The sequence below is a fragment of the Solanum tuberosum genome, unplaced genomic scaffold (genome assembly GCF_000226075.1).
Source record: "Solanum tuberosum cultivar DM 1-3 516 R44 unplaced genomic scaffold, SolTub_3.0 scf00101, whole genome shotgun sequence".
NCBI classification, from domain to species: Eukaryota; Viridiplantae; Streptophyta; class Magnoliopsida; order Solanales; family Solanaceae; genus Solanum; species Solanum tuberosum.
Window position 1 is genome coordinate 832,088 of NW_006239029.1, and position 24,667 is coordinate 856,754.

The following is a 24,667-nucleotide window of genomic DNA, read 5'->3' on the forward strand; positions in this document are numbered from 1 at the left end:
ATCTGAAACCTCTAGTTAATGGTGAAGTAGTCTCAGCATTGCACTACAACCCATATTGGTCTGAGAATATTATTTATTATTTCTTCATCTACACTCAATATATTATATATTTATATATAATAGTCGTTTGATTGGCCGAATAATTATAATACACCAGAAATAAAATATGAAAATTATTTTATTCTATGTTTAGTTATAAAGTAATTAATTGCAGAATTATTTTATCTCATCATTTATATTAAGATGATAGAATTCAATATCTGATACGTATAAAATAACTAATTCATAAAATATCCTTATTTATCCATTGCACCAATCAAATAATTTCTTATTAATTAAATTTTATTCCATATTTAGTCGTATATATTAGCTACAAATTAGTATATATATTTATGATGTATTTATTGGATTATTACACATCTGAACTCTTCTGTAAAGTCAAATTTCCAGTTCCCTTTTCCCCTTTATTGCTGCCACTTTTTTTGTTATTTCAGTTAAAGAAAAAAAAAGCGAATTATACTCGTTTGATTATAAATTTTGAAATTAATTAATTTTTTAAAAATTGTGTATATATATATATATTCATTTTACTTGTTTTTTTTCCTGAAGTTTCATGAGTCATATACCAGTTTTCGAGAACTTAAAAATATTTAATTCTAATCAAATTTCACGATTATTTTACAAAAAAAAATATTTAGTCCCAAAATTTAAAGTCAAATGCCAACTATATAAAAAGTTTTCTTTCATCAATCATCAAATTCTCAATTCTCTGTCACCACAACTTTATTTTTATTTTCTTCTCTCTGAATTCCATTTTTCAAGAAAATGGAATTGAAAAAATCCCTTTTTGTTTTTTCTCTATTGTTCTTGATTCCATTTTTTCATGGAGGAATAACAACAGCCATTGCTGCAAGAAATCAAGATTCTTCTGAATCATGGGGTTATGTTGAAGTTAGACCAAGTAAGTATCTACAATCATTTTTTATCGGATTCACTGTTTACTTTTTCTACACAGTAGTAGAAGAAGAGTATTAGTTACGTGTTCACATGAATTCAGTAACTTTTGTTTAGATCTTTATATCTGACTCAGTAAGTATGATGACTCTGTGTATGAGTATACATAGATTTTGCATTGATTATACATAATTATAGACGTGCATTAATGATTATCTACATTTACTTTATTTGAATCGAAGGTCTACTGAAAAAACATCTCTACCAATTCACAAGGTAAAAATAAGATTGCGTACACACCTTCTTCATAACTCATTTATGAAAATACATTGAATATGTTGTTGCTATCAAATGCTTTAGTTTAAACAATTGAATGGACGACTAGATTAATTCTTCCATTTTTTTGGTCTAATTTACCATTATAATCTTGAGTTTTTTTTTTCTTTTTGTGGGAATTATGAATAATTTTATTTATTATTTAAATAAATTACAGAAGCCCACATGTTCTGGTGGTACTACAGAAGTTCATACAGAGTTGAAGATCCAAATAAGCCATGGCCAATAATTCTTTGGTTACAGGGTGGACCTGTAAGTGCTACATTATTATAAAATATTTTTAAAAAAATTGTACTTTTTGTTCATTTATTAATATTAGCAATTTATTCCTTGCATTTCCCTTTAGTAAATTGATATATTTTTTTAAAAAAATATTAATCTCACTGGTTTAATTAAGTTATAATTAATGTTTATAGGGAGCATCAGGAGTTGGAACTGGGAATTTTGAAGAAATTGGGCCATTGGACACTAATCTTAAACCTAGGAATTCAACTTGGTTGAGAAAAGCTGATCTTCTGTTTGTAGTAAGTGACACTCAACCTCCTATTTTTTTGGTTTTCGAAATCAGTGACGGAGACAGATTTTTCGTTAAATAATTTAATATTTACTTATTTAATAAAATAGGGGCAAGATCTACTTATATTATATCCTTTCTAATCCTCATTTTGTCAAACTATACTGAATATTATTATTCAATATTCAACATTTTACTACATTACATTTTTTTTTTTATATATATACACATTATAATTTTACGATAGAGAATCGCGGTCCAACTTTCATCCCTCTAGTTCTATTGTGTATTGAAGCTTTAATACTAGAAGTGGATCTAGTAGATGTTCAGTTTAATTCATTATTTTTGGTTTGAACTATGAATATATAATAATAGCATAACTAGGTGATATTAGTGAACTATATTGTAATATTAGTGAACTATATTGTATATACAATATGATTTTTTGAATGTAAGGATGTTCATCAGAATTCTCTATCGACCTTGTGTTGAACTTTTAAGACTCGAAACGAATTTGGTATGAATTATGTGGGTTCAACACATACTACATTCAAAAAAACTGAAAAAATTTAATCTTGTATATATAATATGATTTTCTAGTTGAAGGGGGTTCAACTCAAACCATCTTCCGTCATGTGTTGAACCTTCAAGATTAGATGTAGATCTAGTGTGAGTTCTGCAAGTTCAACTTAACTTAACATACATTTTTTGACTCGAACTAAGTACATCTATAAATGTAAACATATAATAAGATCATACTTGTCGAGATTATATTAGAAACAATTTATATACCTCATACAAGATAGGAATAACGTATACGTACACTCTACCTTTCCAAACTTCACATATGAAATCATCACTAGTCGTTATTATAACTCTTTCAATCTGTCCATTTTTACTTGTCAACTATACTAAAAACAGTTGTCCAATAATACTTGTCCAGTTTGAAAAATCAAGAGATGATTCACCCTTTTGTGTCTATTTAATTTACCCTTGTTATTAAATACTATTCAATAACTAAGTATAGTAATATTACCCCTATTATTTACTATTTATTAAGATGTGTGTCAAGTCAATAATGAACAAATATTATTAGGCAGAAAAAGCATAAATTTACATTAAAACTATCGACTCCAAATCATGAATTCGGCTCTAATCTTTTATTTTTTAATAGGATAATCCAGTTGGAACAGGGTATAGTTTTGTGGAGGACAATAAATTATTTGTGAAAACAGATGAGGAGGCAGCAACAGATTTGACCACATTATTAATTGAAATTTTCAATAGAAATCAAAGTCTTCAACAAAGCCCTTTATATATAGTAGCAGAGTCTTATGGAGGAAAATATGCTGTTACTCTTGCACTTTCAGCCCTCAAAGCCATTCAATCTGGCAAATTGAAGCTCAAACTTGGAGGTATATATTAATCTCTGTTTTAATTTACGTGACATTATTTGAATTTCGAGAATCAATGAAATTATTCCTTGACTTAATTTTTTTCATTAAAAAAAAATAGTTTAATGCACAAAATATCCTACTTTTACCTTCGAGAGGTGTGATGTAGATTGCCTATACCAGCCCTCATGCAAGCATTTATTTAATGGATGTTTTAATGATTTGAATCCGTGATCATGATTTTTTCATATGCTTTTTAAGTATTTTAAATTGTTAAAGTTGTGACTTATAGTTTATATAATTTTTAAATATTTAAACTTGATTTAAAAAATCTCTAAGATTTTATATATGAATTCATTAGATAAAAAATTTGACTCTAGAAATGTGATTAATTGACACGGAGGGGTGTACTATTTATCTTGAGTTTTAAGTTCTAAATAGTGTAGAAACATTTATATAATTAAATCACATATAAGATAATTACTTGCAAATCTTTATGATAAGATATGTTTACTTCAACTCTTTAAAAATATTATCGTACTCATATCAATTTCTTACAAAAATGCTTTACATTCAACATAAACCTAACAATATCTTTTAAGAATCTGAACAATATAACTAATCAACTGTCACATGTTAGTAATATTACACTGTCAATGTATGTATCATAAAATCGTTTTTTTTTTTTTTTGAGGATACAATAACCAAATGAATTTGCTAGAAATATTTTAAACCATTTTCTTTTTAAAATTTTATAATATGTGATTATAGGAGTGGCATTGGGTGATACTTGGATTTCACCTGAAGATTTTGTGGTAAGGATTTTTGAACTTATTGCTACAATTTTCAACTTTAATTTATTACATTCCTTTGATGTAAAGTTTAAACCTTGAATTGTCACTTTATTTATTTTTATCTTTTTTTTAAATTATTTTTTTTATTTTCAGTTTTCATGGGGCCCTCTTCTGAAAGATGTGTCAAGAATTGATGGGAATGGCCTACAAAAATCAAACAGGTCAAACATTTTACTATATACAACTAAAATTTGGAACCCACCCCCCCCCTCCCACCCCCAACCCCAAAAAAAAATTAAAAAAATTACCAACATTTCAAGTTTTCTCTTGATTTTTGCCTTGAATTTGTGTTCCAATTATCTAACAACTCTATTTATTTTATTTTTTTCTAAAAAAAAAACAGTTTAGCTAAAACAATAAAACAGCAAATTGATGCTGGCCAATTTGGAGCTGCAACAGAGTCATGGGGTAAACTAGAAACCATCATAAGCAAAAGCAGTAATTCAGTGGTATATTATTTTATCTTATAAGTGATCTGATTATATAAATAATTTTTTTTTTTGATATTATCAACGTATATAACTTAAAAACGCTAATTAATATTTAAATTATTTGCAGGATTTCTACAATTTCATGTTGGATTCTGGAATGGATCCTTTAGCTTTAACATCTTCTGAATTATCACAATCAATTGGAATGAAGAGATATTCAAGATATTTACAATTATCTAGAATTACTCCTGGTAGTGATGCTGATCTTGATAATTTAATGAATGGTGTTATAAGAAAAAAATTGAAAATTATTCCAAAAAATGTTAGGTAATTTTTCTTTATTTTTTTCATTTTTTTTAACCATATTTATTGTTTATTTTTTAAAATAATAAAAAATTTTAAAATATTTTTTTTCTTTTTTTGCAGTTGGGGAGGACAGGCTGATCTTGTGTTTGATGCTCTAAATGATGATTTTATGAAACCAAGAATCAATGAGGTTAGTTATTTTATTGAAAAATAATTAAATTTCATAGGTGAAATTTCAGAATATTATTATAATCGTAATGACTTTTCAAATACAAGGACGGAAAAGTAGCTAGTGTGCACTATTTTTACTAATATTTGGACCAAAAATTTTTTTTTTTTTATGTAAAATTTATTTTATTTAATTTTTTGTGCAATTTTGAACAATTGTTAACATTATTTTGTGTGTAATGTGCAGGTTGATGAATTATTGGCCAAAGGAGTGAATGTGACTGTGTATAATGGGCAAGTAGGTCCTTCATAAATTTATTAAATTGACATCCCTATTTTTATGTTCTTGCATGATAATTAAAAATGAAATATAGGAAGAAAAATAGGTACTTCAAAATATCAACTTGAGTTATTTATTTGTTTTTTTGTTGACATTCATGACGGAGTGCAAACCTCTAAAAGACGTTTTTATTAGAATGAGTTTATAGTATATCATATGTTGATGCGCCTTTTGAGTTAAAAGTTACTTCATCTGAGTTTAGACTCAAAATGAATAATATAATATTTTAATAGTTGAATCAGAATCGTTATAGTTTTATAATTTGTTATTTTTTGTTTGTTTTGGAAAATGAATTTTTGCAGCTTGATCTCATTTGTGCCACTAAAGGAACAGAAGCATGGGTGGAAAAGCTAAAGTAAGTAACAAATTTCTAACTATTTTTTTTTTTTGGATAATTTTCACTTTTCTTTGATGTCATGCTTGTCTCTTAGTCCTTTTTGTACATTTTTTTAAAAAAAAATATTAATAATTCTAATCATTATAATATATGTCTAATCATTTATATTTCTCGTAAGTGTCTCACATTTTAATAATTAACAACCCATTTATGTGTGACCGAAGAGTATAGGATAAAGCTCAAAATGGAACTTTTCAGCCAAAATTCAAAATTAGTAGAGTTTAAAAACAACATACTCATGTAATTCCACAGAGCTCGGGAGCGTAGGGATCACTATTAGAAATAAAGGTTTTTTCATCGTAAATCTATGAGAAATTTTTTGTTATAAAACATGATTTTTTTCACTTATTTTTTCACCGAATCAACTCACTAGAAAAATGGATGGTCGGAAACAAATTCTCATTAGAAATTAGAATTTTGAGAAGTTTCCTAATTTTTCCTTATGAAAATATTACTATTTATTCCCTCACCGATTCAATCAAAATATCTGTGAAAATAGCAACTGAACATTTCTTAGTAGGAAAAAAGGTGATTTTTTTAAGTAATTGATATACGCATATGTTACCCATATTTATATGAAATAGAAAGATTGTTTTTAATAAATCCTCGACACAAAACAAATACCAAAATAAAAATCTAAAAAAAGGTGTTTAATTTTCTCTTGACCTACTACTATATGACCTCTTGTTTGAATCATTATTATTATTCCATTTATTTGAATTGTCATTTTCTCAATTCATTAAAACTATATTCAAAATGATAGGTGGGAAGGTTTGAAAACTTTCTTGAACATGGAAAGAAATCCAATTTATTGTGGAGGTGACAAAGGTACTAAAGCTTTCACCAAATCCTACAAGAACCTTCACTTCTACTGGATTCTTGGAGCTGGCCATTTTGTAAGTCTAATTTTGTTCATATCCACTTCTTGTCTATCTCAATCTTATCATGCTCTCCCGTATCAGTTTACGTGGTACTGTTTAATTCAATGCGAAATTTAATTTTTATTATTTTTTTAAATTTCTAGTGTGAATTAAGTCTTAAATTTCGTGTCAAATCAAACTATATCATATAAATTAGGACTAAGAGAATGATATTTGTTGAAATGTCACTTTCATCCTCTCAATGTGTCTTTGTGACCACACAACATTGAATTGAATTGTATTGTATCACAATGGAAAGTTCCCTCCTACTTTCCATTGTAGTGTCAATCAAGTATAGTACCTAACTTAGAGGTGGTAAAGTTTTCTAAAGTTTTTGACAACACATTGTGTCCGAGGTAGTTTGCGCACACTTCAATTATTTCATCGGATATATATTTCCTTCCACCAGTATAGATATCAGGACATGCACTTATAATTTCCAGGATAACATAAAGTTTGTAAACATGGATAAAATGTGTATTATTATCTATCGTTTTATTTGCTTTGTATTTTTTCTATTCTACTATCATATTTTTCTTGATACCAATGACTTTTCTTTTGAGTCGACGGTCTAACGAAACAACCCCGGGTTTTGTGTATATCCTGCCATTTTCATACCTTATTTGTTAGATTACTGTTGTTGACTAAATTTATATATCTTCACATTCCATGCATTTATTTGCTTTATATGTTTTTACTAGAATATATATATATATATATATATATAGAAATATGTATCAAAATAATTTTGTTTTATTTTATGTGGAAACAGGTACCAGTTGATCAACCGTGTGTGGCATTAGATATGGTTGCTAGCATCACACAATCTCCAGCAGTTTCAAAAAAATAAATAAACAGGAACTCAAAAAATTAAAGATGAACAATAACTATAGGAAAGGGAAATGTAACCCAAAAATAAATAAAATGAATGTCTCAGTAATTGAATTTGTGTTGAGAAATTGTTGTTTTTTTCTATCAAGAAAGTATTATTTATTTCTTGTACAGTTGTATCTAATTCAATCATATTGGCTTAGGTAGAAATTGATTTTTTTTTATATGATCTTGAAAAATTCGAAATACAGTACGATTGAATTAAACTCAAGATCCATCTTTCTTCAATTTAAGGATCACTTTTCAAACTACAAACTGCAGTAAGGTGAAGGAACACTTGTATTTGATAACAACAAAATACATTTACTGTAAACCCAATCCTGCTAATATATATTTATATACTTTATTTGGTACTATTAGAATTCATCGTTACACTTTATATGCCTTGGAAAGGACAATGCTATTAGTTACACAAATGAGAATAAATTTACAACCTTCAAATAATCGCGTTACAACAATCTGGACATAACGTGACAGCCCGATTTACATCAATTACACAACAAAAATAAGAAGAAATCATAGTGCAAAACTGAACATGTGTGATACTCACCGCTAGGGGTGCCAAAGTTAGCCCATGAAAATATGACACGCCCATTTGATACCCTTACTCGTGTCTCGAGTATGAAATCATTCGATCTTTTCCAATATTTCCAACCTGGTTTTCCTCTTCCAACCTTTCATTGTAGAGACTAGGTTGATTAGACCAACAATCTGACTTTTACTGTATTCCTGCAACATTTGAAAGATACAAAACTTCTTAGTATGTTGTCAAGATAACAACACTAACTAGATTTTGCATTTGAGCTTTTCTGTACCGGATGAGCACGTGACCAGTGCACAAATTCGGTTTCTGGAAGATAGTAGGCCTGTCCAATGAATTTAGATGAAGGTTAGTAATAACAACAATAACATACTCTGTATAATCCCACAGGTGGGGTTTGAGGAGGGTATAGTGTACAGAGACCTTACCCCTACCTCGTGGAGGTAGAGAGGTTATTTCTGAAAGATCATCGGCTCAAGCAACGCATATAAAGTAGTTTGAAAAGGAAAATACCGAAGTAAATGACAACCAAATAATGCGATAATCGAAGCATAAGAAACAACATGTATACATGGAGGTTAGTAATAATGGTTAAATTGTGATGGGAGGTAAGATGCCAATGCAAGAAGCAAACAATGAGATTGTTGTGTATTTGTTGAGATAATTCACTGTTACAAGACCCCTTATACTGACCTTGATGAATGTTTCAACTATCTGTAGTTTAGGTCTCACGTCTACAGAAATGAAATGCTTCAAGCCATTTATCAATACCTGAAACAAAATCAAGATCAAACTCTGTTTCACTTAGAATATAGAGCAGGCAGAGTAGAGACTAAAGCAAAAGAAAATCCTATAATGGTAAGTTGAAACCTGAAGATCTAATGACATAAGAGCTCGTCCTTCATCAGTACACCTCTTCACCCGAGATAGGCCTTCAACGAGAATTTCAGCAACATTATCTACTCCGTATTCTAAGAGGAGGTCTTGGACCTGGATATATTAAAAGGGAAGAGAAGCAAATTACAATCTTCTCCTTTTTAAGAGACTGTCATCTATTACTCTAGCATGGAGGAAATTTCATACAATGCATTGATAAATACATGAACCCTCTAGAGTGGAAAGTAACAGGAACCTTACGTTATCATCTTAATTTAGGTGGTCACAGTAGGACATCTAAGGAGGTCTAGAGTAGGACATTTAATCAAAGATGAACTACAAAACCAGGTGTTTCAACCATGTTAAGACAACTCCATCAATTCAAGAGAATTGGTTAAAAAAAACCTTTAAACTGTGCCTAATCACCACAAATCCAGAATTAGATATGCCGACGAAACTTTCAGCAAGTCAAAAATGTTCTAGACATTACTCTGTATTCATTTCAAGATGCGTGGATGAGAACACACACAATCAAAGAGAGTAGGTTCTCCGCACAATAATACACCTTTAGTCACAGTAGAGAAAGAACATCGAGTGCAACATGTTTGTAAGTTTTCCCCTTAAGTTCTGACAATGAGAGAGATTGTTGAACAAAACAATCTTTAAATATCAGTTCATCACCAATCCTTTACTAGACAAGGAGATCAAAATTGGTCGTCTTCAGTATTGTGGCTCTTCATCCAACGGAAGCAAGAAAGAGGATTGGGAAGAAAATATTTGGTGCAGGAGCAAACTTTATTTGCAAATAACATAGAACGACAGTTCCATGACCTCAGTTTCATATGAAATATTGCAGACCCCACAGCCCACGTGTTTACTCCCCAAATTTCCCTAGTGTACTTATGATCTCAGAAATGACTGAATGATCTAAGTTCTAACTATAAAGGAGAATGGAAGTTGACTATCCAGATTCTGACCAAAGAATAAGATAATATTCATGCAAAATGTTTGAGCAGCTGCTTGAATATTACTCCCGTTGTCCTAATTTATCTATCATACTTTCCATTTTTGTTTGTCCCAGAAAATAATGTCACACTTCCTTATTTAGAAACAATTTAACTTTTAAATTCCAATTTTCCCCTTGATGAGATGTTTATAGCACACAAATGTCTGTTTTAGACCATAATTTTCAAAAGTTCTCTTCTTTCTTAAAATTACATACCCAATCAAACACCGCCTACATAAGTTAGGACGGAGAGAGTAACACATATGATGTTCCACCACCAATTTTAACTCTTTAACAGTTGGTGGTCATTACCTCCTTCTGAATTCCTCCATGAGCAAGCCTTGTTTTATAATGCTTAAATTCTCCAAGCAAAAGATCTACATATCTGCAGCACAAAAAGTGGATTAGACCGGGGGACACATGGATGAATATTGATGGTACTTTAGCAACATCTTTTCGGTTAGGTGCTGAGAGAGAGAGCTAAGTGAGAGCAGGCAATCTTATGGTCAATTCGATAAAAAGATCAGTTTATTGTGAAAAAATAGAGTGAAGTTCACCAAGAAATCAAATAGTAGAAAACTCCAAAGTAGCTAACTTTTTTTGGTTATAATAAGCACCACATTTAAAACAACAAGCAAGTATCAATCCCCAGCTAGTTGAGAAGTGCATAATCATGCTGATCATAATGTGCTACATCGGCATTCCCATTTAAGAAAGCTTGTTAGGTTTGTATTAATTCCACTACTTAATGGGGACCATAGTTGCATACTAATCAAAATTGTTTGCAACTAACTAGTAAAAAAAATGATACTTCATACAAATATATATGTTTAGTTTCTACATTGGGGAGCTACAACTAACGAATCTACCATGAGAAAACTTACTATCTCCAAAAGATACAGAAGTAACACAACAATACCATAACAATACAATCATCAGGTTAATAAGCCTATTCTTTTTTTTTCTTTCTTTTTTCCAAACGATTTGCAGAGAATGGAGCAATTTAAAATTCGTCAAATACTGAAAATACAATAGAGTCAACAATATATATAGTTGGTGAATTGAAGAGGTAGCCAGTTACTAAAAAGATTAAAATACACAAAAATGTCAGACAGTAATATTTAATGTGTCTTTGATAGTAATAGAACATTTAAACATAGATTTTCTCACATATTCTAAACCTTGCAAGTGTTTAGGTATCTTTAAAATGCTCGATGGCAAGTTTTTAATATAGAAAAGTGAAAAAAATGGAAAATATCAAGTTTCTGACACAAACATGTTAAAAGTTCAGCCTTCTCAGTTCTCTGTATAGCACATCGAACACATTTTCCATCTTAAGCGCGATTAAATCCAACCTTGATAACACAATTAAGTTGCTGTACTGCCTAAGCTATTTTCTCAGTAACTATTGAATATTTACCATCCTCAATGTTCCACACTATTTAACACTTTCTACATGCAGTCCAATTACGATGAAAAACATATAAAAGCTAGATTTCAGTAACCATTCCAAGAATTCTGAAAGGAAGAAGACTTCAGTACTTACCCATTGTGCTCTACTCCAAGCTCTTTCACTTCCCATTTAGCATTGGCAATCCGATCAACATACCTGCTTAAATAGTTCCAGTCAACATTACTCTAAGCACTTAAGCTTCACGATTGTCATGTTAGGTTAAATATAAGTTGGAAAGAAAAATAATGTACAAGTCTAACTCCAACAAATATATAGATAACCAAGTTCCAACATGTGCTGGGAATACAGTGGCTGGCAAGTAATATAACTCCTCATACTATGCCCCTGTATTCTCCAAATTCCCATTTTCCTGATATGTCAGTATAAATATACCAACTATTTTCACGAGTTTTGCTGCATTTTCTAGGGACCAAAAGTTACTTTTCTTTTTCTTTACTTTTTTTGGAGGGGAAGAGGGATTCAGCTTCAGAATGAAAGCATAAAGATCCATCACTTGAAGAAACACTTTACAGACACTCAGAAGTCAAGATTTCCATAGAGGCTAAATAATTCCCATTATGGAGTTTTGAGTGAAACAGAGTTCAAAGTGTTAATGCGAGCTTTGCATACACAGTTCGTTCGAGAAACATCAAAATGAAAGTTCAAAGATTTGAATAGCCATATGAATTTCAATTCTACAAGATTGTTAAGAAAAAATCACAATGATAATATTAGTGCAATCGGATTGTACAGACGACCAAAGTTGCTACTTGATTCCGATATACAGTTCACTCTCTTCAATTCATTTGACAAGCCTTTTAATTTAGGACGTCATAATATATTTGACACTGTTCCAATTGATAATATTATTCTACAACACTTTAAACAAATTTCAAGAATTTTTTTTCTTCTTTGATAACCGAAAAATCACTAGGATCAACTAGTGCACAGCTTAAAACTCTAGAGATAAAGGGCATGTCCCTCTACCCCTCTCCACTTAAACACCACATTTTTATACACAGCAAGGCTTGAACTAGTGATGTGCACCTAACCTATGCATCATGTGTTGCACTCATACGACTAGACCAAAGCCTTGGGGACAAATTTCAAGATTTTAAATTTAAATATTGATGTAATTTTTTTATTAAACCAACTTTTCAACAATTATATCAATAATTTATTCAAAAATAAGTCTAAAACATTTTAACCTTTGAACCAACCAACTAGTCACAGATTAAGGCATAGGTGGAGTATTTTGTTTTACGATATTTTAGCCCCTTGAACTATTTAGATGCTTCCTTAATCTTTCTCATTATGTTGAATCCTTGAATCTACTGACTATAATGTTGGGGACCTATGAATAAATGGTGTTTTCCCTTTATCTGTTTTCACTGTAGCTTTTATTGTCCTATATTTGGCAGATCTAGTTACCTTACACATTTATCCCCACCTTGTCAAAACTTTCATGTCTAGGTCTTTAGGTTCATGTATAATAAACTTGGGGTGAACCAATCATCAACATCTCATTATTAAAATCCCAGTGCAAACGCCCCCAAGGCCTAGCTCAAGCGGCAAAAGGTGGAGGATTTGTGGCTTAGGTCACAGGTTCAAGCCCCACACCATGCAAAGCGAAGCCCGGTATTTAAGTGGAGAAGGGTAGAGGGGCGGGCCCATTATCCACCGAGTTTAGAAGGCTGTGATTGGTCCAAAGGGCGGGTCACAGACGGATTTCTCGGTTATCAAAAAAAAAAAAAAAATCCCAGTGCAAACCAAAGAGACTAGATGAGGAAAAAAAATCATTCAAAATTCTTAACTGTACAGACAGTGAAAGCACAAAACTGCATACATCACCATTGACAGCTACTCCTAAAGAAGAGTGTATCAATATTATTCACCTTCGTAATAGCAAGGTACACCAGTTATCAAAACATAATATAGCAAGGACATATATCTCACCCATTTATGTGGAGAAGTAATCTAGCAGTTGTTCTATGAATATGATCAACAAGGTCCGGTACAGCATCCACCTATGTAAGACAAGAAAGAAACATTTCTTCACTTAATTGTTCTAAATTGTAAGTATGAAATCAAACAATAACGTAATGTAAGCATGTCCTTTGATCAAACCTGACACTGTCAACAACATTTCATTGCTTTATCACATACAAATGCGTTGAAGAACCAACTAAACGCTTGCTTATTCTATTCATGTGTACATTAAATGATATCATGTCTATCATTTTTGTGTGGTCGTGTTAGTTTTATCAGAAGCCTACACCACTCTTCCATACAGAGTGAAGCGATAGCTCACTACAAAATTCTACATACATCAACAATCAGGACAATTACAAGGAAATTATCTTACAACATGCGGAAGTCTGAAAAAGACATACCAAATGCACATAGAAATCCTCAACCAGTGCTGCATTATTCTGAAGCATTGACTGAAGATGCGCTTTAGATCTATGTAATAACCGAGCAACAACATATATAGTGTCAGCACCCGCACATCTTTCCTGCAGTACAATATTGATAGACATTCAACATAATCAAAGATTTGAACTGTTAAATAAAATAGCTGTACATGAGAACAACTATCTGTAGATGATGTGCATTCTGCTAAAGCAAGGAGAGACAAAAACTACATTCATAATACTTTTAGAGGAGAGTTTTATGGTTTTTCTTTGAGATTGTTTCACCCTTACCCAATAAAAATGGCATAATCCTACCCAAAATACGAGATTAAAACAAATTAGTTGTTAGAAAGTGGACCTTGGGCTTACTTAATGCAAACGAGACCACAGCCCATACACTTCTAACACCCTTTTGAATTGCATTACCACGTTGTCTCAAGGCTTAAACTGGTAGAGATGGGATACTTTTTATTTTTTAACACAACTCTTCAAAGCTTACATTGTTAGAAATGAGATACTTTAATTTTGGAATAGTTACCAATATATACGATTAGGACATCTAGTTTACCAAAAATGGCCGAAGTATACACAACATATACACGGTTGTGTATGGTGTCTATACGTATGTATATTATATGTATAGGTATGTAGAGATATGTACAAGTACGTATATTATATGTATATTAGTATAAAGTATGCATATACACTGGGTATATATTTTGTAAACTAGATGGCCCAAAGGTATTGGGCTGTAATTTCTCTTAATTTTGTAACACGCCTCCTCACATGCTGATCTGATTCTCTTTTTTTTTTCTTGGGTCAAGCACATGGAAATACTTGACAGATTAAAGATTTGGATCTAGAAACTGTCTGATTGGTTACTATGCTACGAAAATAAATTTAGGGTCTAACTCAATCCCAAAAGCTAGATCAAGAAAATATTAGTAGACAGCAACTGATATGCTTGATTATTGTGGGATTGAAACATAAGCAAGGGGAAATGTCATATTTAGCCATAAGTTGCTTCACTTATATAGACTGTTAACGCAGTTGATATTCAGGCTTTACACTTGCATAGGTTCGATGTCTGTTAGGAGCCTTGATACTCAAGTTAGAGACCTGTTTATCTTGGGATAAGTTTGAGATTTAGAGAACGTCTAGTTTTACAGAACCTCCTGATAGTATGAACTTCATATTTTTCAAGTTGAGGGTTGGGGATTTGTAACTTAGTTTAGCCTTAGGCAAGGCAGTATTTATGATTGTACTGAAGGAGGTCAGCATCAGACAATCAAAGAAATCTGCACCGAAATGGTTGAAAAAGTCTTCAAATATTTCTAGCAGCCGAAAAACAACTAACAAAAAACACTTCTACACCATGCCTAATAGATAGCACCCTTAACACCATAAAGTTTTTAAACAATAAATTTAGTTGAACTCTGATTCAAAACCAAAACCAATAACTTCTCATGCTCTACAGCTCTTGATTAGGGAAGGACTACACAGATGAATGGAGTAGATTATAACACATCATTATTCATTGCCATCCACTTAAGCATTCAAGGTAAAATGAAGTCTGTAGTAATATAAACATACTGTGAAGAAAGGTGAAGCATTCAAATCAAGGCATGCCAAATATTACAACTTGATTATGAAGCTTTAAGACGGACATGAAATTAGCACGACCGAAGTGTATGCTCATTAGTTGTATTCTCCCAAGAACATATGAAGTTTTTATGACCATTTATAGTTAACTCTGCTTCCAAACCTATACCATTTCATGATTTTGAGCTTGTTATAAGGAAGGACTACACAAGTGACGTAAATTGTAACACATCATTACTCATTGCTGTTCATTTGACAATTTAAGGAAAATGAAGCCTGTAGGAGTTTAAACACAGAGGAAAGGTAAAGTATACATATCAAGACACGCCAAATATTGGAGATTGGACAACAATATGGAGTTTAAAATGGACATGAAAGTAAAAGTTCAATTGTATTCTCACGAGAACATCCCAACCCACAAGCAAAGAATTGAGGAGAAAGGTCAGTGACCAAGCAAGTATCAATACCAGTACAAGTACAGTTGTATCATAAAAGTGGACCAGATATTTGGAAAAAACGTATCCCATAAACCTTACTTTTGTACAGAAGTAAGTACCTTCAGTCCCAGGGATGCACCAGTTAAGTAACTACGTGGGCTCGTAGGAGTGACATCCATGTGAGAAAATGATGTACTTGAGCTTGAGGGAGAAGAGGAAGAAAATGATTGAGACTGGGGTTTCATCCATTGGTCACAATCGTGTGTTATTCGTAATAATGCAGTCTTCAGTCTATCTGGGACCATGAGGGAAACAGGGATTTTATAAAGGGTAAAAGGCAGACCAAAATTTTAACATACAAGAAAATGAATGAGGTAAAAAAATTTAAAAGAAAGAAAAAAATGCAATAGAGGAATGAATCATAAGTAATTCCTTTTGAGAGTGTTGGAGGAAGTGAATGAATAAAAATACTTACGCGACAGCGTGTCAGTCACAGCCTTTCCACTTGGATGAATACTTTGCTGACCGAAGGTCTCAAAGACGAAGTGAAAGAAGATCCCAAACAATTGGCAAAATCCCTGTCGAGGAAATCATTTTTTTTAAAAAAAGGATGAAAAGAACATGAAAGCAAATCACCAGACAGAAAGAAATATCTAATTGGAGATCAATGACATCTAAAGGCAATAAAAGTACCTTAAAAAACTCAACATTAACAATCTCTAACTTCTGCATCAACCTTGCATATTTATCCAATGACCTGTGTTGCATTTATATTCAGCTTGACAGAATTCTTCATCATCAGCATATCCAAGTATGAGCAGTATTTACCTCAGGAGGCTAAGTGATGATCCTGTTTGCTCTTTTATTTGTTCATTGCTCCAATGTGAAGAACGACTTCTTGAATGACCAGGTTTAGAAATCCGGCTAGGTAGTTGGCTATCTTCATCAATAAAATCAGCATGAAGATCTTCATTTTCATCTTCTGATAAATTAGTATTCCCATTGACATGAATTACATCACTGTTTCTCAAAGAACTCTTATCCAAAGAATCTTCATTGGAGTTTCCACTTTCTTGCATTGCAGATCCATTAGGCAAACAAGACTCCAAGTATTCCCTCGAACTACCATTTAGTTTTGGCAGAAATGGATTTCCACCCTTAAGCCAACTTGAAAATCCATTCCTCTTAGAGGATTTAGTTTGGATAGGATGTACAGGCTTGCGTACTTGCAGCAATCGAGTATTCGGAGAGGTCTCAGATGAAACTATCAAAGCTGCTCCATCACCGACAAGCCCAGCGAAGCTTACTACTTCGATTGTCTCTGGCGGCAATATCAGCCAATGCTCCCTTTCCAGCACCATCTTGAGAGCCTGTATGAAGAAAGATTTTTAAAATCTTATCGAGTAGAGGGTGTAAAATACAGATAGGATAACTCTTTTTCCAGATAATGAAGGGTCTTTAATGTTCATATTATTAAATTTAAACCTGACAATGACTTCATATAGAACAAGCTTAAATGAGCTAGGTTGCATAACCAATCACCATTTCTCCAAACACAAGCCCCGGTATAGATGATGAACATTTTCATGAATTTGAGGTTGAGTACAAAGATTACCAAGCACAATTTTTCACTGTCATTACAATACTAACAAATAAAGTGTAACTGACTGCTAGCTTAGATGAGCTTTCATGGATGAACTTGCAGAAATGACACTCAGGCAAGAAAAAGCTTGAACAATTATATTTTATGCAAATAACAAAAAACATTACATGAAAATTGAGGGTCTAAGAAATATCTTCCAGACACTATAAAAGTCCATATTTTTTGTCATGAATTTCCACAGGTCATTCTTCCAAGTAAAAGAAGTGCTCAGACATGGACCAAATTCACAGGGCTATCTATTATACACATGCGACTTAATAAAATTTCAACGAAAAGCGTTGCCTCTTCCCTTGAAACTCAAAAACAATCACAAACTTGAAACTATTTGACCATTCATTACAACTCTCATCCCCCACCCCTGGGGCTGTAATACAAACAGTTCTGCATAATACTGGTATAAACGCATGTATAAATCTAACTTACATGTATATTTTGCCGATGGAAAGCAGCTAAATAACTTTCACAAACAGATTTCACTTTCTGCCTGAACTCAACTGCTTCACTTCCACAAAAGGCTTCCCCAGCCAGTACAAAAATGTTTAAATCTTCATAAGTTATTAAGAATTGATGGATGCTAGCTGAATGAATAGCCGGTGAAGAAAGCAAGACAGCTGCACGACTTGTTGTAAGTTGCCAAAGATTCTTTCGACCTCTAAGTAATGTATGTGAAACAAAGGTCGTAGCATCTTTCCTCAGCTGAAACCAGGGGGATCCGCTGCTTGATGCTGTACTTCCATCATCCCTTGCCTCTTCAACCCTATAATTTATGTTGGATGAACCATGCATGGCAGTGTCAGATGAAGCAACAGAAGTAGTTGGTGGGTCTTCAACAGAGGCTAAAGTTGGTGCTCTCTCTGTGCTTGGTGACGAAATATCTTCCTGTTGTCAATCACAAACAAATTTGGTTAATGTGTCAACAATTCATAGTCTTGTATCTTAAACTTTACTTAATATATCCGGGAGGAGGGGGGAGGCAGACTGCTCGTTTTAAGCAAGTGTTCTGCAGGCTTGAGCTATTCTAATGTAGTTCAGACATAATAGTCTACTTAGTTACTAACTAAAATTCAAGCCTGTTTCATCAAAATTCATTCTGGACTAGCTTCTCTACAAAACTCTTACCATAAATATTCTATTTTCAGGTACAACCTGACAGGACCATAAACCTTCTACAGAGAGAAAATGGATAAGTATTCAGTATTCACGCAACTTTGATAAGTCAGGCTCACGAAGGAAAAACCAACAGCATCACATAGCAAGCAAATCTTTTTTTTTTGAAATGGTACAGATCAACCAAATCTTGAAACAAGTAAGGTGAAGTAATGGGATTTTAGAAACGAGGGTGCTGCCCACGCAAAATTGCCATCATAAGAAAAGATACCATTACCTATGGAAAGGCATAAACTTTGAGAAAAAATTGACTCTTCTAGCAGCTAAAATGATTACTTTTAACTAAAAAAAAGAAAGGTTAACACTTGGTATGGTACACCATGCTTCCCAAAAGAGACCACAAGTACAGAGGAGAGAATGCCATGCAGAGATGGAATAATTTACAAGGTACACCTACGGTCACCATCCTGCGTTCACGCAGGGTCTGGGGAAGGGCCACACCTCAAGGGGTGCGATGTAGACATCCTACCCTAATGCAAGCATTAGTGGTTGCTTCCATGGCCCGAACCCATGACCTACAGTTCACACAGAGACAACTTTACCGTTGCTCCAAGGCTCCCCTTTGCCTAAGGCATGCATGAAGCACTTAAAACCTGTCATGAAGTAAACATTAATCATCACTGTACACACCTTATCCTCGGGCTGGAAGCTCTGTATTGCATGATATGAACACATCAACCTAAAAAGTACAGCTAATGTTGCTAGCAAGCATTGCCTGAACTTGGATTCAGGTATCTGAGTGCACAGATCACTATACGTGAGCCTGAAAAAATGGGACACAAACGACAAATCAAGAGTGAGAGAGAAGAAAACCACAATTAGTGGAGGAAGTAGAAAGGCATGAAAAATATGTACCTAGAACTGTGCACATTGTTGTTATCCAGATCCTGCAACAAGAGGAGCTGTCTTTAAACAAATAAAATAAAAAATTCAATTTTCTTCAAATCTCTTCCATCAAAAACGGTATGCAAACTAAGCTTAATTCTATTCCTTGTATACCTAGTACTTTAGCCATATATCCCCCAAAACTGAATACAACACACCTCTTGTACAGTAGTCTTCAGCGCTGAGTGGGTTTCAGATAGAACCTCCTGCATAAAGAAACTTTGTATCTTCTCAGCAAGGCCAGCGACATCTCCAATTAGTGCATAAGCGTCAACTACCTGAGATCAGTGCAAACACAACAATGAAAAATAGAACCAGAGTCACAATTTAAAAGAAGAGAGGAAAATGTACTCCTTTCAAACCAAAAGGTATATTACAAGTAAATTTGTTCTAAATCCAATAGCAATTGACGCAAGAAGCTTAAGTAGTAATTTGGTTTGAGAACAAATTATAAATGTCAGGATTATAATACTAGGATTAAACAATAATGGGATTATTTTGTGGATATATAAAGTGCGTACATTCTACCCTCCCAGATCCTACTTGTGGGATTTCACTAGGTATTTTGTCGTTGTTGGTTCATTGGATTAAAAATGGGATATACAGGTTATAATATAAAACATGTGTTTGGTTTGGTACTAGATAAACTTGGAATAACTTTTGTTTCCAATTATTACTTTGGCCTTCTTAATGGACTTTGGGAGAAGAGCTTTGAGAAGGGCATATTTGTCATTTGGTTGTTTTATCCCAAGATTGTTATCCCACATAAATTATTCTTGGATTACTTATACCGGAAACAAAAATTATAACAAAACATAAGATAAAATAATCCCATATCTTATCTTTTTTTTTTTTTTTGATAACCGAGAAATCAGTCTGTGACCCGCCCTTTGGACCAATCACAGCCTTCTAAACTCGGTGGATAATGGGCCCGCCCCTCTACCCTTCTCCACTTAAATACCGGGCTTCGCTTTGCATGGTGTGGGGCTTGAACCTGCGACCTAAGCCACAAATCCTCCACCTTTTGCCACATAATCCCATATCTTATCTTTTTTTTTTTGTATAACCGAGAAATCCCTCCCTGACCCGCCCTTTGGACGAATCACAGCCTTCTAAACTCGGTGGATAATGGGCCCGCCCCTCTACCCTTCTCCACTTAAATACCGGGCTTCGCTTTGCATGGTGTGGGGCTTGAACCTGTGACCTAAGCCACAAATCCTCCACCTTTTGCCACATAATCCCATATCTTATCTTTTTTTTTTTTGTATAACCGAGAAATCCGTCTGTGACCCGCCCTTTGGACCAATCACGGCCTTCTAAACTCGGTGGATAATGGGCCCGCCCCTCTACCCTTCTCCACTTAAATACCGGGCTTCGCTTTGCATGGTGTGGGGCTTGAACCTGTGACCTAAGCCACAAATCCTCCACCTTTTGCCACATAATCCCATATCTTATCTTGGGATTCTTATCCTTATCCCTTCACCAAACGACTCCTTAGGTGGTGCATATCCCCCTAGAAGCAAAGTGGGTGTGTGTGAGAGAGAGCGCTTCTACAGAAATATCAAGGCATAAGCCGACTTAAACAGTGATTCAACTTAATCGTTTGTGCATTTACAAGAGCAGAACCAAGGAGAAAAGAAAGGAATGAAGAATAAGAGAAAAGCATATACAAAATAGATTTTGAATAGAGAAGTAGCCTGTCTCCCCATCCTCTTTCCACTTACCAATCAGTACCCTGGACGGAAAATAAATACAATGATATTTTACCAATTTATAATGTGAAGAAGGCTGATTCACTCACAGTTACATAGTTCTCCTCTTTGAAATCCTGGCACACTCCTAATAGAAGTGAATCCAGCTTTTGAAGAGTTTTCCCTAACCAAACCTGCAAAAGTTTTGCGAATATCAAAGAGCATGATCAAGTTGTTCACATACCCAAAAGGTCCAAAACCACCCCAAGCAAAGATGAGAAAAGCAACCACAAAGAAGAGGAAGGGGAAAAATTAGGTGAACAAGTGTAAAAACTAGGAGAAGATATGCAAAAGAGTTTCTCAAAATAAAGAGAAGTTTTTCTTTATTTAGATAAGGGATCCAATTAGTTACCTCAACACCACGGCTCATCTCTTGTGCGGCAGAAAGCTCTGAAAGTGTGTCCAAAAGTTGTAAATATTCTGATAGTACTTGGAATGCCTGCAAGTTCGTTGAGTGAGCATTATGACAAGGTACGTATGCTATAATCCTATAGCAAACATGATAAGCCATAAGAAGGAACTATATCACTAGGGGGAAGAATGCACAAGATGTCATGCTAGATGCTACCCTAAGTAATATCAGAAGTTGAATGAACCTTTGAGAATCTTCCTTCCTCAACAAGAGTTTCAAGTGTTGATTGCATGTTTAGTGCATGGCGCAGCTCAGTCAGGACAGGGAGAACATCCTACAAAGAGAAACAATTCTTAAAAAGATTCAAATACACACCGAAAGAAGGAGGGAATTCTAGACTCTATATGGAAAACTAGTACATCACAAAGAGAGATGAATAAGAACACCTCCATCTGAAAATACGAAAAAAGGAGAGCAACTTTACACATCTACTACATGAAGGTAGTAGGATAACAATGTTCCATTTTTTAATTTACCAAAATACCCTTACAATTTTGTGCCAACACATTAAATTTAAGGACCATTTTATCTTTCATCAAAATCCCCCCATTGCTTTTCTAGAATTCCCACTCCTCAACAGCCATTCTGAGTTCTGACGAAAAACAAGGATTGTAGGACTAAGTTCATCTCCAACAATGGTTCTTCTCAAATTTCACAGAAATTATATCTGTGCATTTGTACAATATTAACACTGAAGAAGCAGACGCATCTTACTTCTTGTTTTTCATTTATATGTTACATTGAACTAAACGTTGTCAAATATTATAAACGAAAAAGTCGAAAGCGAAATTTCGTAGCATGAACTCAAGCACAAGGACTTATTTGGAACTGAATATAACCCCAAAGAAAACCATTCAATAATTCTCTTAGACTATTCATAAAACCTACAATGGACCGTCACTTCTATTTCGTCTTCTGTTATTTTCTGTTGCCTTTCTCTGTTCTTGAAAATTGAAGGCCCAACTAACTCATCTCTCGACGCATGGGATTCTTTTAGTTATAGTTCTTCGCTGAGAAAAAGAATATGACCAAATGGGTTTCAATCTCCTTCCCATAATCATCAACAGGCCTTGAATCATTCTTTGTATTCCTTTTTTTTTTTGGAATATTTAAGTGAATTGGAATTGCCTAGAATTTCAATATGGGTATGCAAAAGAAAAAAAAGGAGGCAGAAAGGACTAGAAAGCAACCAGATGGGGAGAAGAAAGCTAGATTTAGTTTTTTAAGATGGAAGACAAAAGTACCCAGTTCACTAATGTGTTGACTATGTATTATAAGGCGTATTTAAGAGAAACAAAAAATGGGTACAATGCTAAAATGCTACCTTCATGTAGTAGTAGGTTAGCAAGACTCATATATATGCACACACAGATAAATATTCAAAAAAAAAATAATCAAGTATGCACCTTATATTAATATATATATTCAGTAAAACAAGAAAGTGTGTACTTTGAAATGTTTCTCGTTTCTAATGTGAACTTAAGGAATTGGAATAAGGGGAAAAAAACTTGGAACTGTGAAAAGATATTTACTGCTTTTATTATGTTACCATACAACAAAATAATGAAGTTCTTATCATTAAAATGTTAATGCCTTCCTAGTGTTACCATACAATGAAATAAAGAGGTCTTTTAAGTAATTAAAAAGGTAAACCAATGAATAAACGGAAATGCTGAAGATTGTAAAAGTTAATTATAACTACAATTTTATCCAACATATAATACACGTATGAAGGGTAAAATTATCAAAACTTCATGTTGGAGCATCATGCTTTCATAATAGTATAGATATGTACATTTGTTTTTTATACATATGTACATTTGTATCGTATACACACACACACACACAGAGGATGAGAGAGAGAGAGAATGAGTGGGTACTACAATCATCTGGTGCAAGAAAAAGTAAGTGTCTTTTCTCCTCGATATGTGTGTGCACGTACAAATTGGCCAGTCAGCAAATTCAACTTTAGATTGCAATGCATATCACCACTGTACCAATGTTCTAAATTTGTCCCAATAAAGTAGAGAGGAACTTATGGAAAATTTCATCGAGAGTTCCAGTAAAGTTTGTCCTCCAGGTGGAAACACATAAAATAGCAAGATTTTGCTTTCAAGGATGCAAAAAGTTACCAGATCGTACAATTTATTTGAAACTAACTTTAAAATGTGAAATACTTTTATGAAACATTACCAGGTGAAATGTGAAATTCTAACCATTGACGAGGAATGACATGGAATCTCATTGCTGAGTAAGAAACAAATATATGGGCCTACTTGGACATAATTCTATTACTTCCCACTAAAGGTAATATATATGTTTTTTTCAGGAAAAAAGGGGTGGTGGGGGAAGGGGAAGCAATAGTATCACTGATCTGTGAAGGAGTTAAGCATGGGAAAGTACCAAGAGTGCTTGTTTTCTTTTAGAATTGTTGGAGACAATGAGATCCCTTGAAACCTCATTTCTTGAAGAGGTTAAATACCGGCGACCATTCTGCAAAACTCAAAAAAGAACGAAGTTTGGAAAACTGAGATGAACCTGTTTCTAACCAAACTGTTACAGAAACTATAAGAAGCAACTCGTATTATCTTGATACAAAGAAAAATGTAAAACGTGATCTATCACTGAAAGAGCTTGCAACAATTAGGAATCTTCTTACTAGAACAACAAAGAAGTTCAAATGCAACAACGTCAGCTGCTTACCATGCAAATGACATTCGCAATCTTCAAGTCTCTTTCTAGTTGTCTCACAAGATCCATTCCCTTCACTGCCGATATAACAAAAAAAATCAAAATTAGAAGGAAAAAGTTCCCATGTTAACTAAATGAAAATAACCGAAGTACTACTCACTAGGGACTCGCAAAATGTTTAACATCAATTTCATCAATAATGTTATTCAATAAAATTTTCACAAGTTAAGCAATTCAAAGGTAAGTATGGAAGAGGGGGAAGTA

The 24,667-nt window shown here is 33.3% G+C and overlaps 2 protein-coding genes across 3 annotated transcripts in view; one reads left to right on the forward strand and one right to left on the reverse strand.

Annotated features, from left to right (window-relative positions):
* Positions 1–784: 784 nt before the first annotated feature.
* Positions 785–7,618, forward strand: LOC102606313 (serine carboxypeptidase-like 51). The gene is made up of 13 exons (XM_006349064.2): positions 785–961; positions 1,448–1,542; positions 1,707–1,814; positions 2,979–3,219; positions 3,970–4,013; positions 4,146–4,213; positions 4,396–4,501; positions 4,611–4,810; positions 4,910–4,979; positions 5,205–5,255; positions 5,600–5,652; positions 6,458–6,590; positions 7,387–7,618. The coding sequence occupies exons 1-13, from the start codon at positions 826–828 to the stop codon at positions 7,462–7,464; spliced, it is 1,383 nt and encodes a 460-aa protein (XP_006349126.2). The 5' UTR covers positions 785–825; the 3' UTR covers positions 7,465–7,618.
* A 189-nt stretch (positions 7,619–7,807) lies between these two features.
* LOC102582521 (syndetin) overlaps positions 7,808–24,667 on the reverse strand; it is a 29,012-nt gene continuing 12,152 nt past the window's right edge. The window contains exons 5-25 of one of the 2 annotated variants that reach the window (XM_006348990.2): positions 24,416–24,480; positions 24,116–24,205; positions 21,897–21,986; positions 21,653–21,739; positions 21,351–21,434; positions 19,708–19,827; positions 19,520–19,551; positions 19,295–19,427; positions 17,921–18,376; positions 16,663–17,204; positions 16,528–16,591; positions 16,310–16,412; positions 15,954–16,129; positions 13,775–13,897; positions 13,338–13,408; positions 11,475–11,537; positions 10,241–10,313; positions 8,917–9,036; positions 8,740–8,817; positions 8,321–8,371; positions 7,808–8,234 (exon numbers count right to left, since the gene is read on the reverse strand). In XM_006348990.2, the coding sequence (XP_006349052.1) occupies positions 8,133–8,234; positions 8,321–8,371; positions 8,740–8,817; positions 8,917–9,036; positions 10,241–10,313; positions 11,475–11,537; positions 13,338–13,408; positions 13,775–13,897; positions 15,954–16,129; positions 16,310–16,412; positions 16,528–16,591; positions 16,663–17,204; positions 17,921–18,376; positions 19,295–19,427; positions 19,520–19,551; positions 19,708–19,827; positions 21,351–21,434; positions 21,653–21,739; positions 21,897–21,986; positions 24,116–24,205; positions 24,416–24,480 (2,723 nt within the window). In that variant the 3' untranslated portion in view covers positions 7,808–8,132. The remainder of the gene's footprint in view (positions 8,235–8,320; positions 8,372–8,739; positions 8,818–8,916; positions 9,037–10,240; positions 10,314–11,474; positions 11,538–13,337; positions 13,409–13,774; positions 13,898–15,953; positions 16,130–16,309; positions 16,413–16,527; positions 16,592–16,662; positions 17,205–17,920; positions 18,377–19,294; positions 19,428–19,519; positions 19,552–19,707; positions 19,828–21,350; positions 21,435–21,652; positions 21,740–21,896; positions 21,987–24,115; positions 24,206–24,415; positions 24,481–24,667) is intronic. The other variant, XM_015309449.1, reaches the window with a different exon arrangement.